We start from the raw sequence: 14,117 nt of genomic DNA, 5'->3' as shown, positions 1-14,117 counted from the left end.
GAGTGGCTGGGATTACAGGCGTGCGCCACCATGCCCAGCTGATTTTTGTATTTTTAGTAGAGATGGGGTTTCACCATGTTGGCTAAGCTCGTTTTGAATTCCTGGTGATCCACCTGCCTCAGCCTCCCAAAGTTCTGGGATTACAGGCATGAGTAACTGTGCCCAGTCTGTTTCTATTTTTATTTTTTAAAATTATGGGTTTAGGGTCTTTGATAAAATATTCTGTAGACTTTTCATAGCCATCTCGGACTAAAAAAAAAAAACATATATATATATATATACCATAGACATAAATTTACAAAAATAAAGTATAATACCCATGAATGCAAATTAAAAAAAAATACTCACCACATCCTTTAGGAGACTTAGAAAGGCCTACTAAGGCCTTTCTTAGAGGTGTCCTTAACATATTGCTAAAAATAAAACAAAGAACTATATTATTGTAATGGAAAAAACTGTTTGGTAATGTTTATGGCTTTAAAGTATATCACATACATAATGTCACTGAACATTCACAGGTTCTGATATTTTCCCTCAAAGTCTGTAGATAAGAATTCTTAGTCTCAGAGACATAGACTTGTACAATGTCAAAGAGCTAAGCAGCAACAGCTATTGTATACATTTGCACTTTCTAATTCTATGCAAAGAGGAGTTTTGTCATTTAAAAAAATTATTTAGAAAGGATCAAACTTAAAACACTACCACACAGTAAAATAAACTGCAAGACTAACAGTGAGCTTATCACTAATGGTTATGTAAAATAAGGTCTACTTTCGTGTTTCATTTCCTACCAATACCCGTTCTATTATTTCATGTTCCAAGCATAGCTGTCTACTAAAGCCTCCTGAGATATTCTGAGATAGCTCACCAGCCCAAGCCTTTGAGTTGTCTTGAGTGCTATTTTCTGATACACTTGTCTTACAGATTTCCAATTATGTGTTTATAAGCCCATTCTGCCCTCACTGCATTAACTCCTTGATTTTTCTATCTTCAGTACCTATCCATCAGGATGGCACAGAGTAAGCTTTTAAACAACAGTTCTCAACTGGGGACAATTTTGCTCCCCAGGGAGTATTTAGCAACGTCTGAAGACAGTACTGACACAAATGGGGGAAGTTACCAACATCTAGTGGATAGAGGGCAGGGTGCTGGCTAAACATCCTACAATGTACAGGACAGTCCTCCACAATAAAGAATTATCCAAAGTATCAATAGTGCTGAAGTTGAGACACTGCTCTAAAAGGCTTACTGAATTACTGAAATAAATGCGGGTGGATTACATAAACACCACGTGACTCGAAGACAAACACCACAAACAGAAAAATTACCGAACTTTTTTTTTTTTTTTTTTTTTTTTTTTGAGATGAAGTCTTATTCTGTTGCCCAGGCTGGAGTGCAGTGGTTCAGTCTCAGCTCACTGCAACATCTGCCTCCTAGGTTCAAGCAATTCTGCCTCAGCCTCCTGAGTAGCTGGGACCACAGGTGTACGAGACCACACCAGGCTAATTTTTGCATTTTTATTATTTATATATTTATTTTTGAGCGGGAGTCTTGCTGTCACCCAGTCTCGCTGTCACCCAGAAGTGCAGTGGTGTGATCTCGACTCACTGCAACCTCTACCTCCCAGGTTCAAGCGATTCTCCTGTCTCAGCCTCCCTAGTGCTGGGATTACAGGGTCCTGCCACCACTCTGGCAAATTTTTGTATTTTTAGTAGGACGGGGTTTCACCATGTTGGCCAGGCTGGTCTCAGACTCTGGACCTCAGGTGACCCACCCGCCGCGGCCTCCCAAAGTGCTAGGATTACAGGCATGAGCCACCGTGCCCAGCCAAGGTACCAAAACCTCTAAACTTGTTGGGTTTTATTCCTATTTGATCACATAGGCTAAGCACTGACCTTTTTGCCTATTCACTTGATCATATAGGTTAAGCATCTAAAATCATTTGGAACTTCTAAAGGTATTAAAAATGCAAATTGACCAGATGAGGTGGCTCATGCCTGTAGTCTCAACACTTTGGGAGGCCACCTCGAGGAGTTCGAGATCAGCCTGGGCAACACAGCAGGATCCCATCTCTACCAAAAAAATAAAAAATTAGCTGGGTGTGGTGGCATGCACCTGTATTCCCAACTCCTCAGGAGGCTGACCTGGGAGGATGGCTTGACCCCAGGTGTTCAAGGTTACAATGAGCTTTAATCATGCCACTGCATTCCAGCCTGGGAGACAGAATAAGATCCTGTCTCAAAAAACAACAAACAAACAAGCAAAAAAAGAAGCAGCAAATTATGTGATTAGAATGTATTTTAGCCGGGCGCGGTGGCTCAAGCCTGTAATCCCAGCACTTTGGGAGGCCGAGGCGGGTGGATCACGAGGTCAAGAGATCGAGACCATCCTGGTCAACAAGGTGAAACCTCGTCTCTACTAAAAAAAAAAATACAAAAATTAGCTGGGCATGATGGTGGATGCCTGTAGTCCCAGCTACTCGGGAGGCTGAGGCCGGAGAATTGCTTGAACCCAGGAGGCGGAGGTTGCGGTGAGCCGAGATCGTGCCATTGCACTCCAGCCTGGGCAACAACAGCAAAACTCCGTCTCAAAAAAAAAAAAGAATGTATTTTAAAAAATTTCAACAGTAAAGTTTCAATACTTGCAACAGTATTATTGGATAACAGTGCACATACATTGGTTTTAAGCACAAAATTCTGCACACTTATCACAGATGATGTACAACAGGAAATGTCATTAATTCATCATTTCATTAAGAATATGTGATACTGGCCGGGCGCGGTGGCTCAAGCCTGTAATCCCAGCACTTTGGGAGGCCGAGGTGGGTGGATCACCAGGTCAAGAGATCGAGACCATCCTAGCCAACATGGTGAAACCCCGTCTCTACTAAAAAAAAAAAAAAAATACAAAAAATTAGCTGGGCATGGTGGCACGTGCCTGTAATCCCAGCTACTCAGGAGGCTGAGGCAGGAGAATTGCCTGAACCCAGGAGGCGGAGGTTGCGGTGAGCCGAGATCGCGCCATTGCACTCCAGCCTGGGTAACAAGAGCGAAACTCCGTCTCCAAAAAAAAAAAAAAAAAAAAGAATATGTGATACTGAATTTGCAAACATAAACTCTATTTCCTGCTAGTGAGTAATTTTTGGTAAATCAGTTACTGATTCTTTACTTACAGAGCAGGAGGAAAACAGTACTACCTAGACTATGAGCTATTAGTAGGAGCTCAATAAATGCCAGTTAAAGCTGAATTCAAATTAGGCAGCACCGGTGGCCACTGACAATAAGTTTCTGTGTGTGTAGCTTTTTTTTTTCTTTGAGACAGAGTCTCGTTCTGTCGCCCAGGTTGGAGTGCAATGGCATGATCTCGGCTCACTGCAACCTGTCCCTCCCAGGTTCAATCAATTCTCCTGCCTCAGCCTCCCAAGCAGCTGGGATTACAGGCACCTGCCACCATGCCCGGCTAATTTTTGTATTTTTAGTTGAGACAAGGTTGGCCAAGTTGGCCAGGCTGGTCTTGAACTTTTGACCAGGGTGATCCACCCACCTTGGCCTCCCAAAGTGCTGGGATTACAGGTGTGAACCACCACGGGCCACCGACAATTAAAGTGCTCTTCGTGCTTTTTCTTTAGTACCAGTGCATACTGTGTATTTATTTTTATTATTCCACTTACTAAACTATAGGTTAGTAATCAATTTTAGTACCTATCAGACTGTAAGCTCCTTGAGGACAAAGAGTTTGCATATTTCCCTTCTTGAAGACCTAACACGGTATCACCAAGTTCTAGAAATGAGTAACATCTGTCCTATTAAAAACCAATAGCATTCGTAAATGTAAACCTAAACTTACTGCATTAGAGCATTGACAGATTTGCAATCAACAATCAGTATTTCATTCAATTTTAAATCGTTAATACTATTTAAAATACGATATAACAATAGTACTCACTTTAGATAGGAAATCAACTAGAACTAGGCTATTGACAGGAGCATCAAGGCATAGGCCAAAGTAAGAAACACAGATTTGCAACACTTCCATATGTGTTTTGAACACTGACATACCATGTAGCAACAGAAATAATTGTCACTTTAGATGGAAAAATGCTAATGACCAATCATTTCTAATACTAGATTGGATACCTTTCCGTATAGGGACCATACTATTCCACATTCTCCAACATGGATCCTGCATCCATCCAAGGTACTACCCTATCCCAATCCACCATCACTCCTTGCCTGGAGTATTTCAATAGCTTCTTAACAGGTCACCAGACTTCCACACTGTTCCCACACAGCCCCTCCCTCTTGCCACCGGCTGTAACCTCAGACTGAAATGCTCTCCCCTCTGATCTTTCGGGCCACTCCTCATCCTTCACATCTTGGCTTAAAAACCTTTTCTCAAGGAGATTTTCATTGACCAGCCTATCTAACATTTCCTGACGATTCCCCAGTCATATCACCTATTTTATTCTTCTTTACGAACTCATTTTTGGCTCGTAAACGTTCAATAACTAATTTCTGGTCGTAACTTGTACAGAGCACTTTCCCGGATTTAAAAAGTGCAGGTGCTCTGGCACCTTAACTCGGTGAAAACAAGAGTATTCCGCAAAACAAAAGTAACTGTTTACTTATCAAAAGTTACCGTTACACTTCTATGCTGTCAATTCGTGTGTGAACAGAGTTGTGCCTGATTCAAGATCTTACAGTATAAGCATTAGATCCCAAGAACGTGTAAACGTTTTGTTATTCGCAATGCAACCCTGGGCTAACTTTTCAAAAGTCCTTTTTCTCAATTTCCCTGTCAGTGAAAGGAATAAAATGCTGTCCAACGCGGTCAATGGACAAAACGAAGTCAACAGAGGCGTGAACGAAAACAACAGCGACTAAACAGACACTGTACCAGGTGTGTGGAAATCTGGGGGGACAGGATCGGTCTTAGGGCCTAAGCCATCGGACACTAGTTCTCTCCTTGGGAACAAAACGTCCTCCTCCTGAGAGGGGAATGTCCTGAATTTTCCCTGCAGAGGAAAGGTCGCCTGCAAGCGTGCGTTCGGGCCAGAGTTCCCAAGGGTCCCCTGATCCTCCTCTTCCTTTCTGCTTCATCATACCAGACTCAGTGGCTAAAAGCCCCCACCTGCCGCTTCTCAAGGGCTTCTGAGGTGGCGGAGCGGGAGGCGGCGCCCAGTCAAGGACAAGAGAAGAATAAGTCGCGTGGGCCAAAGGAAACAGTCCCGTCAAGAAATAAATCGCTGGCCGACGCATCTCACCCTTCCCATCCATGCAAGACCTCACCTTCTCCCCGGAGCCGCGGAGGCTGCTCTGCTAAACTGTCCGGACCACAACGACCCTTAGGAGACCGGGTCGCTTACTTAATATGGCGGCCCCAGCTAACTCTGTCAGCCTGGCCTGGAGAACGGAAAGCCCGGAGGGACTAGAAGCCTCGCATTCGACAAGTCTGTCGGCGATTTCCGTCAGCCGACCAGAGGGTGGAGCGGAGGTCGGCCCAGCGGGGAGGCGGAAAGCGCAACTTGGCCCCGCAGTTCCGCCGGAAGTGGCCTGTAGCCCCGAGGCCGAGCGTCTTTGGTCATCTCCGGCGCTTCAAGGGGCGGTTCCCGTTATCTTACGGAGCCGTGGAGGTACGAATTTAAGACATGCCCGTTTTATTAATTTATTTCCAAACGCAACGAAGGGTCCAGGGACAATTTGTGGGCCCCTTAATTCAGGGCCCCCAATTCGTACGTGGAGAAGTGAGAATGTTAACGTACTTTGACCTTTAACCTTTGGTCGGGCGCGGTGGAGGGAAACGCCTCCGTCTCTATATAAGGAATTTTCCGGCTTTTCCGGGCCCTTTTTTTTCTTTGAGCGTGGGGCGCCGTTAGCGTACGCTCTCTTTCTGCTGCTCCCCAGCTCTCGGATACAGCAGACGTCATGGGTTTCGGAGACCTGAAAAGCCCCGCCGGCCTCCAGGTGCTCAACGACTACCTGGCGGACAAGAGCTACATCGAGGGGTGAGCGGACGGGCCGAGACGGGATGGTGGGGAGGCTTGCAGGGGCCGGGGCCACGTGGCGCAGCGTCGGCTGCCCCGGGAGGGAGGGAGGTTGAGGGGTTAGCGCCTTCGGTTGCCATCTCCCAAGGCCCGCGTGTGGTGCGAGCCCGGGCTCCGGGGAGCGGTTCATTAGCTGTAAAAGGTTGAAATGTGCTTTATTTACAGTTAATTCAGCCGGGTGTCGCCGCGTCGCTGCCCAGTTAATAAAATGGTGGGCTGTAGATAGAGCAATGCTAGAGATTGCAATCGTTGAGGTCTACTAAGTGGCAAGACATTTCTCAGGATAACGTGGCGACCCAAGCATGGTTTGATTTTAAGTAGCTAAGAAAAAAAAAGCATTAAAGCACCCCTGCCGGGGCTAGTGCCCACTAATTAATGTGATGCAAACAGCATTATTTTCGCTGGCGTTTGTCTTTCAAAGGTGTGTATGAACGTTTCTGTGTCATTGGCAGGTATGTGCCATCACAAGCAGATGTGGCAGTATTTGAAGCAGTGTCCAGCCCACCGCCTGCCGACTTGTGTCATGCCCTACGTTGGTATAATCACATCAAGTCTTATGAAAAGGAAAAGGCCAGGTAAAATCATCTTTGTGTCTAGCTGAGCAATAAGACTGCTCTCGAAGTTAATCAGGATGTTCACATGACAAAACTGGACCCAGGCTACTTTAGCTTTGTTGGGATATTGTAAGCTAAACTTTTCAGTAACCTTGGAAGGCCAAGAGACTGAAGTCCTCCATTTTTTCACAGAACAGGTAGAACATGGACAACAGCAGTTCAACTTTTCCCCACACTGCCCTGGCAATGTGCCTCGACCCTGACCTGGGGGGCCCACCTCTGGGGTGAGAGGGTGGCTCATTCATTCAGTCCTTGGCTTTTCTTCTGAAACTGCCAACAAGGGTGGAAGTTTGGGGAAGTGGACTCCATTTCACTAAGAATGGAACTGAGCATACTTAATGAAATTTCAAACAGAAATGTGCATACTGAAAGTAAATCATAGTAAGTACTGAAAATACTGTCTCACATGGGACTAATGTTTGTCGGGTGACCAGTTGAACATAGGACAGTGTTTACCGGGGAGTATGTGAAAGGGTAAATTATTGCAAAAGGGATCTAGTGATAGTGATTGAAACAGTTATTTTGTATTGTCTGGAAAAGGATGTTATACTAGCTCAATAGCGGTTGAATTTAAATGTTTTTCAAGCCTGCCAGGAGTGAAGAAAGCTTTGGGCAAGTATGGTCCTGTGGATGTGGAAGACACTACAGGAAGTGGAGCTACAGATAGTAAAGATGATGATGACATTGATCTCTTCGGATCTGATGATGAGGAGGTATGGCATCTTCTATAAAGAATACATCGATGGCTGGGCGCGGTGGCTCAAGCCTGTAATCCCAGCACTTTGGAAGGCTGAGGCGGGTGGATCACGAGGTCAAGAGATCGAGACCATCCTGGTCAACACGGTGAAACCCCGTCTCTACTAAAACTACAAAAAATTAGCTGGGCATGGTGGCGCGTGCCTGTAATCCCAGCGACTCAGGAGGCTGAGGCAGGAGAATTGCCTGAACCCAGGAGGCGGAGGTTGCGGTGAGCCGGGATCGCGCCATTGCACTCCAGCCTGGGTAACAAGAGCGAAACTCCGTCCCAAAAAAAAAAAAAAAAAATACATCGGCTGGGCGCAGTAGCTCACGCCTGTAATCCCAGCAATTTGGGAGTCTGAGGTGGGTGGGTCATGAGGTCAGGAGTTCAAGAACAGCCTGGCCAAGTTGGTGAAACCTTATCTCTACTAAAAATACAAAAAAAATTAGCCAGGTGTGGTGGCAGGCGCCTGTAATCCCATCTGAGGCAGAAAATTACTTGAACCCGGAAGGCAGAGGTTGCAAGGAGCTATGATCACGCTCCAGCCTGGGCAACAGAGCAAGACTCCATCTCAAACACACACGCACATGCACACGCACACACACACGCACACACACGCGCTGATCGGCAATTTATCATTGTGGATAAACCAAATTGCCTGGATTTGAATCCTGGTTTTGATTTATATGCCTTTCTCAATTCTGACTGGTTGCATGATGAATAAAATCAAATCACCATCTTTCGGCTGAGTTCGTGATGTATTTGTTTTTTTCTGATAAGGCCAGTCATTTTTGTGATGACCCCACTAGCTTTAAGCAGAGGAACAACTGGCTTTCTGAAAAATTGGATTAATTTTTTTTTCTTTACAGGAAAGTGAAGAAGCGAAGAGGCTAAGGGAAGAACGTCTTGCACAATATGAATCAAAGAAAGCCAAAAGTAGGTCATTTGTTTTTAACTTCATAATAATGTAAGTAATGTTTTTCATAGTTGTCCTTGAAGTAATTTCCTTCACATTCCTTGAATAGGTTAATATTTTAAAACCTGTAGGGGTTCTTCCACAGCTACTGGTCTGCAGCTGTTCTTACGGTAGCAGTTGTGGCATTCCTCTGTGGGAAAGAAACTGTTAACACAATTAAACACCTCTTTCTTAACAAAACAGAAAGTGGGCATATGTGTGACAGACACAAGATGTATCGGTAGTTTTGACAAAGGAGATAGTCACTCAAAACAAATTGAGATGATTTGTTTGTGTCTTAGAGTAGGGTGAAAAAAATGTAATTCGTTATTTGAATAATGCTGTTTATGTTTTTTAGAACCTGCACTTGTTGCCAAGTCTTCCATCTTACTGGATGTGAAACCTTGGGATGATGAGACAGATATGGCAAAATTAGAGGAGTGTGTCAGAAGCATTCAAGCAGACGGCTTAGTCTGGGGCTCATGTGAGTTTAGGCATTGCTTTTTTTTTTAACTGACATCTGGAATTTTCATACAGCTTCAATTCTTTCTCTACAGGACTTTTCTAACTAAGATTTTTTTTAATGCTCTTTTTAGCTAAACTAGTTCCAGTGGGATATGGAATTAAGAAACTTCAAATACAATGTGTAGTTGAAGATGATAAAGTTGGAACAGATATGCTGGAGGAACAGATCACTGCTTTTGAGGACTATGTCCAGTCCATGGACGTGGCTGCTTTCAACAAGATCTAAAATCCATCCTGGATCATGGCATTTAAATAAAAGCTTGAAAGATTACCTGTGGCTTTTGAGTATGTTACATAGAGGGGTGGTGTGTATATTCCTTTCATTTTGAGGGAAGGAATTAAATGAAAACATGATTCCTAAATAATAAAAATTTGGTTCAGCATTGTTGTTAAAAAATGGTAGTGCAGGCTGGGCGCAGGGTTTATGCCTGTAATCCCAGCACTTTGGGAGGCTGAAGTAGGTGGGTCGATACCAGCCTGGGCAATATGGAGAGACTCCGACCCTACAAAAAATAGAAAACATAGCTGAGCATGGTGGTGCACCCACCACTGTATTCCCAGCTATTTGGGAGCTTGAGGTAGGAGGATTGCTGGAGCCCAGGAGGTTGAAGCTGCAGTGAGGTGAGGTTGTGCCACTACTCCAGCCTGGGTGCCAGAGCAAGGGCCTGTCTCAAAAAAAAAAATTGTAGTGCAACTTTACCCACTTGTGATGTCCTTAGCAATGCCTGATGACGTGATTTATTGTAACCCAGCATCTTCGCATTGGGATCAGTTGTTGGCTGGAAAGCAATAATTGCAAATCTCACTTGAAGATGTGAGATGTGTGACACTGCTAGAAGACACCTAACCCAGAGGAGGGAGGGCTTCTCAGAATTCGGCATGAATTAAACAACTACTTAAAGTTTACAAATTTAAGATAATGACTCATGTTGTAAAGAAACCATCTTTGAAGTGTTGGGAATGTGATTTGGAGTAGCACTGTGTCCTGGGAGGGGATTATGTAGGTAGCTGGTTCCCAAGCTTCCCAGATAAACTTGACTTTCCTGTGATAATTCATAGCTGCTTGATTGTGGGAGTGGAGTATTTTACTTGGATTTGGAAATCTGATTGGTCCTCATGCTGCAGGTAAATACTGGGATGAGGGTAGTATGTTGAGTAAAGTGATAAGCATTGGAAACAGCTTCATTTTGACAGTGAATTTGGAGTCTGGCTAATGTTTGATAGGGCTTTTTTTTACAGTAGTTTTATAAAACTAGTGCTTGGGAATTGCTGATCTCAAATGATCAAAAATTTTTAGGTCAATTTTTAAATAGATCTAGACAGTGCTGGCCCAGTGTGGTGGCTCACACCTGTAATCCCAGCAGTTTGGGAGGCCGAGGTGGGCGGATCACAAGGTCAGGAGTTGAGAGATCAGCCTGGCCAACATTGCAAAACCCCGTCTCTACTAAAAATAAAAAAATTAGCTGGGTGTGGTGGTGGGCACCTGTAATCCCAGCTACTCTGGAGGCTGAGGCTGGAGAATTGCTTGAACCCAGGAAGTAGAGGTTGCAGTGAGCCAAGATTGCAGCCACTGTACTCCAGCCTGGGTGACAGGGCGAGACTCAGTCTAAAAAAAAGAACTAGACAATGCTGTTTCCTCTCAATCTGATATTATGTTATAACTGCCTTGACTGTGGGAAACTTTATTATAAAGAGGATTTAACAGATACATGCATTGAATAATATCTCTAAGCAATGTTTATAGTCCAACCAACACAGCCTAAAAGTCATGGGAGGCCAGGTGCAGTGGCTCACACCTGTAATCCCAGCGCTTTGGGAGGCTGAGGCTTGCAGACCACCCGAGATTGCGAGTTCGAGACCAGCCTGACCAACACAGTGAAACCCTTTCTACTAAAAATACAAAATTAGCCGGGTGTGGTGGCACATGCCTATAATCACAGCTACTTGGGAGGCTGAGGCAGGAGAATCGCTTGAACCTGGGAGGTGGAGGTTGCAGTGAGCTAAGATGGTGCCATTGCACTCCAGCCTGGGCATCAAGAACTAAACTTCGTCTCAAAAAAAAAAAAAGTCATGGGAGACATTTTCAGGTTGTCGTTATCATGAACGCCAGCAGAGGGCAGCACTTCATCTTCTGGAAAACCAGAGCCTGGGAATTCTGAAAATACACACACACACACACACACACACCCCAAACCATAAATAAACTTAATGGTAAAAATTCGCAATTATTCACATAGTAAAGGGATTGAGTTCCAAATAGCTTGACCAAAATGTTAAGTATCAGCAGATGTTTTCCTCTCAGTCTGATTTTATGTTGTGTCTGCCTTGACTGTGGGAAATTATATTATAGAGAGGATTTCTTTAACAGATATATGCTTGGATTAATATCTCTAAGCAATGTTTATAGTCTAACGCAGCCTGCAAGTCATGAGAGACATTTTCAGGTTGTCATCATGAGAGCCAGCAGAGGGCAGCACTTCATTTTCTGGAAAAGCAAAGAGCCTGAGAATTATGAAAATGCTGGAAAAAAAAAAAAAAAAAAAAACCAAACACCCCAAAACCACAAATAAACTTAATGAATGGTAATAAAAATCCGCAATTATTCACATAGTAAAGGAGTTGAGTTCCAAATAGCTTGACCAAAATGTTAAGTATCAGCAGGAGTCAATGACGAAAAAACTAACAATAATTTGTTTAGGCTGGGTGTGGTGGCTCACGCCTGTAATCTCAGTACTTTGGGAGGCCAAGGTGGGTGCATCACGAGGTCGAGTTCAAGACCAGCCTGGCCAACATGGTGAAACCTTGTCTCTATGAAAAATACAAAAATTAGCCAGGTGTGGTGGCAGGCACCTATAATCCCAGCTACTCTGGAGGCTGAGGCAGGAGAATTGCTTGAACCCAGGAGGTAGAGGTTGCAGTGAGCTGGGATTGCACCACTGCACTCCAGCCTGGGCGTCAAGAGTGAAACTCCCTCTCAAAAAAACAAAACAAAACCAAAAACAACAACAAACCCAGCTAGTATATATATCAAATATTTATAGAGCTGAAACACTGTTTTAAATGCTCTACCTGCATTACTCATTTAATTTTTATAGCAACCTATCCTCATTTTCCAGATCAGGAAAACAGAGGTCTGGAACTTGGAATTAATTTAGCCAAGGTCACAGGACTAGAATGTGTTTAGGTCATAACTCAAATCCAGCGATCCTGCCTCTGTGGCCCTGGGACTCACCTTCTGTTTCAAAGTACTTCCTTTCATTGAGAGGGAGGCAACTCTGTCCATCAGTTCTATACCCCAGTAGAAAATATGCCTCACCTTCAGGCCCTCTGTTCTATGCACAGTCAGCCATCCTGTTCTTGGTCATTAGCTCTCTGATGATCCCTTTTCCTCCCTCACCAACCTGATTCCAACCTCCAGGGAGGAGGCTTGGAGTCCCCAAGCCCATATCCAAGCTTGGAGTTTTATATTACCCTTTGGATCTTTCCTCAAACAGAATTTGAAAAATTAACTGCTGTTTCTGCTGAGAAGTGCCTACACTGTTTGCTACTTTCTACTGGTAGATTCCTGTTATTTCTTGTGCAAGTCTAGGCCTCAGGCTTGTGATGGAAGGTGCTGCTATGAAGACCTCTGATGTGCCTTGGAGACACTTTCCCCTTGTCTTGGTGACTAACATTCAGCTCCCCATTACTTATGCAAATTTCTGCAGCTGGCTTGAATTTCTCCTCAGAAAATGGAATTTTCTTTTTTATCACATTGTCAGGTTGCAAATTTTCCAAACTTTCATGCTCTGCTTCCCTTATAAAACTGAATGCCTTTAACAGCACCCAAGTCACCTCTTGAATGCTTTGCTGCTTAGAAATTTATTCCACCAGGTACCCTAAATCAATATTCCAGGAGATACCCTACCATGACTGGCTATCACAAGAACAGCACAAGAAAGACCTGCTCCCATGATTCAGTTACCTCCTACCCTGTCCCTCCCATGTGGAAATTCAAGATGAGATTTGAGTGGGTACACAGCCAAACCATATCATGGCAGAAGAAATTTCTAAGCAGCAAAGCATTCAAGGGGTGACTTGGGTGCTGTTAAAGGCAGTTTTATAAGGGAAGCAGAGCATAAAAGTTTGGAAAATTTGCAGCCTGACAGGGTGATAGAAAAGAAAAATCTCATTTTCTGAGGAGAAATCCAAGCTGGTTGCAGAAATTTGCATAAGTAATGAGGAATTGAATGTTAATCACCAAGACAATGGAGAAAATATCTCCAGGTTGTGTCAGACACCTTTGCAGCAGCCCTTCCCATCACAGGCCCAGAGGCCTAGGTGGAAAAAGTGGTTTTCTGGGCTGGGCCCAGGGTCTCCATGCTGTGTGCAGCGTAGGGACTTGGTGCCTGTGTACCAGCCACTCCAGCCATGGCTGAAAGGGGACAAAGTAGAGCTCAGGCCATGGCTTCAGAGGGTTCAAGCCTGAAGCCTTGGCAGCTTCCACATGGTGTTGAGCCTGCAAGTGCACAGACATCAAGAATTAAAGTTTGGGAACCTCTGCCTAGATTTCAGATGTATGGAAAAACCTGGATGCCCAGGTGGAGGGCCAGGGTCCTCATGGAGAACCTGTGCCAGGGCAGTGCAGAAGGGAAATGTGGGGTGGGAGCCCCCACACAGAGTTTCTACTGGGGCACTGCTTACTGCATCCTCTAGACCCCAGAATGGTAGATCCATTAACAGCTTACACCATGTGCCTGGAAAATATTCAGATAATGCCAGCTTGCCAAGGCAGCCAGGAGGGATCATACTACCTGACTTCAAATTTTTGTATTTTTAGTAGAGTCAGGGTTTCCCCATGTTGGTCAGGCTGGCCTTGAGCTCCCGATCTCAGGTGATCCACCTGCCTTGGCCTCCCAAAGTGCTGGGATTACAGGCGTGAGCCACTGTACTTGGCCTGGACTGTGTACTTTTGAGTTAATGCTGAAATGAGTTGAGACTTTGGGGGACTGTTTGGAAGGCATGATTCGATTTAAAATGTGAGGACACGGCCGGGCGCGGTGGCTCAAGCCTGTAATCCCAGCACTTTGGGAGGCAGAGGCGGGTGGATCACGAGGTCAAGAGATCGAGACCATCCTGGTCAACATGGTGAAACCCTGTCTCTACTAAAAATACAAAAAAAAATTAGCTGGGATTACAGGCACACGCCACCATGCCCAGCTAATTTTTTTTTGTATTTTTAGTAGAGACAGGGTTTCACCA

At 44.5% G+C, this 14,117-nt stretch overlaps 2 protein-coding genes, 1 long non-coding RNA gene and 2 other non-coding genes across 6 annotated transcripts in view; 3 read left to right on the top strand and 2 right to left on the bottom strand.

The window, feature by feature from the left end:
• The window catches only part of NDUFS1 (NADH:ubiquinone oxidoreductase core subunit S1), a 35,211-nt gene extending 29,761 nt beyond the window's left edge, over window positions 1-5,450 (bottom strand). Inside the window, exons 1-2 of one of the 2 annotated variants that reach the window (XM_032278510.1) lie at window positions 5,289-5,450; window positions 349-413 (exon numbers count right to left, since the gene is read on the bottom strand). In XM_032278510.1, the coding sequence (XP_032134401.1) occupies window positions 349-409 (61 nt within the window). In that variant the 5' untranslated portion in view covers window positions 410-413; window positions 5,289-5,450. The remainder of the gene's footprint in view (window positions 1-348; window positions 414-5,288) is intronic. The other variant, XM_032278509.1, reaches the window with a different exon arrangement.
• Window positions 5,451-5,530: 80 nt separating this feature from the next.
• On the top strand, window positions 5,531-9,147 carry EEF1B2 (eukaryotic translation elongation factor 1 beta 2). Its single transcript, XM_032278512.1, has 6 exons — window positions 5,531-6,004; window positions 6,496-6,618; window positions 7,244-7,370; window positions 8,266-8,332; window positions 8,710-8,835; window positions 8,948-9,147. The coding sequence occupies exons 1-6, from the start codon at window positions 5,925-5,927 to the stop codon at window positions 9,100-9,102; spliced, it is 678 nt and encodes a 225-aa protein (XP_032134403.1). The 5' UTR covers window positions 5,531-5,924; the 3' UTR covers window positions 9,103-9,147.
• On the top strand, window positions 8,102-8,180 carry LOC116552051. The gene has a single exon (XR_004269176.1). It is a non-coding gene; the product is annotated as a small nucleolar RNA SNORD51 (small nucleolar RNA).
• On the bottom strand, window positions 8,317-9,656 carry LOC116551900. Its single transcript, XR_004269103.1, has 2 exons — window positions 9,577-9,656; window positions 8,317-8,502 (listed from the first exon to the last, which is right to left on the bottom strand). It is a non-coding gene; the product is annotated as an uncharacterized LOC116551900 (long non-coding RNA).
• LOC116552053 lies at window positions 8,450-8,583 on the top strand. Its single transcript, XR_004269178.1, has one exon. It is a non-coding gene; the product is annotated as a small nucleolar RNA SNORA41 (small nucleolar RNA).
• Window positions 9,657-14,117: the final 4,461 nt, after the last annotated feature.

Source organism: Sapajus apella, unplaced genomic scaffold, assembly GCF_009761245.1.
Source record: "Sapajus apella isolate SASKATOON/1434 unplaced genomic scaffold, GSC_monkey_1.0 scaffold10, whole genome shotgun sequence".
NCBI classification, from domain to species: Eukaryota; Metazoa; Chordata; class Mammalia; order Primates; family Cebidae; genus Sapajus; species Sapajus apella.
Note: the sequence above shows the minus strand (reverse complement) of the source record. Positions and strands in the feature narration are given on the sequence as shown.

Bases quoted from the DNA above. Each gene is read 5' to 3' on its own strand.
- EEF1B2 (XM_032278512.1), top strand. From the start codon at position 5,925: ATGGGTTTCGGAGACCTGAAAAGCCCCGCCGGCCTCCAGGTGCTCAAC. The intron at 6,619-7,243 runs GTAAAATCATCT...ATGTTTTTCAAG, and splicing joins TATGAAAAGGAAAAGGCCAG to CCTGCCAGGAGTGAAGAAAG. The intron at 8,836-8,947 runs GTGAGTTTAGGC...TGCTCTTTTTAG, and splicing joins CGGCTTAGTCTGGGGCTCAT to CTAAACTAGTTCCAGTGGGA.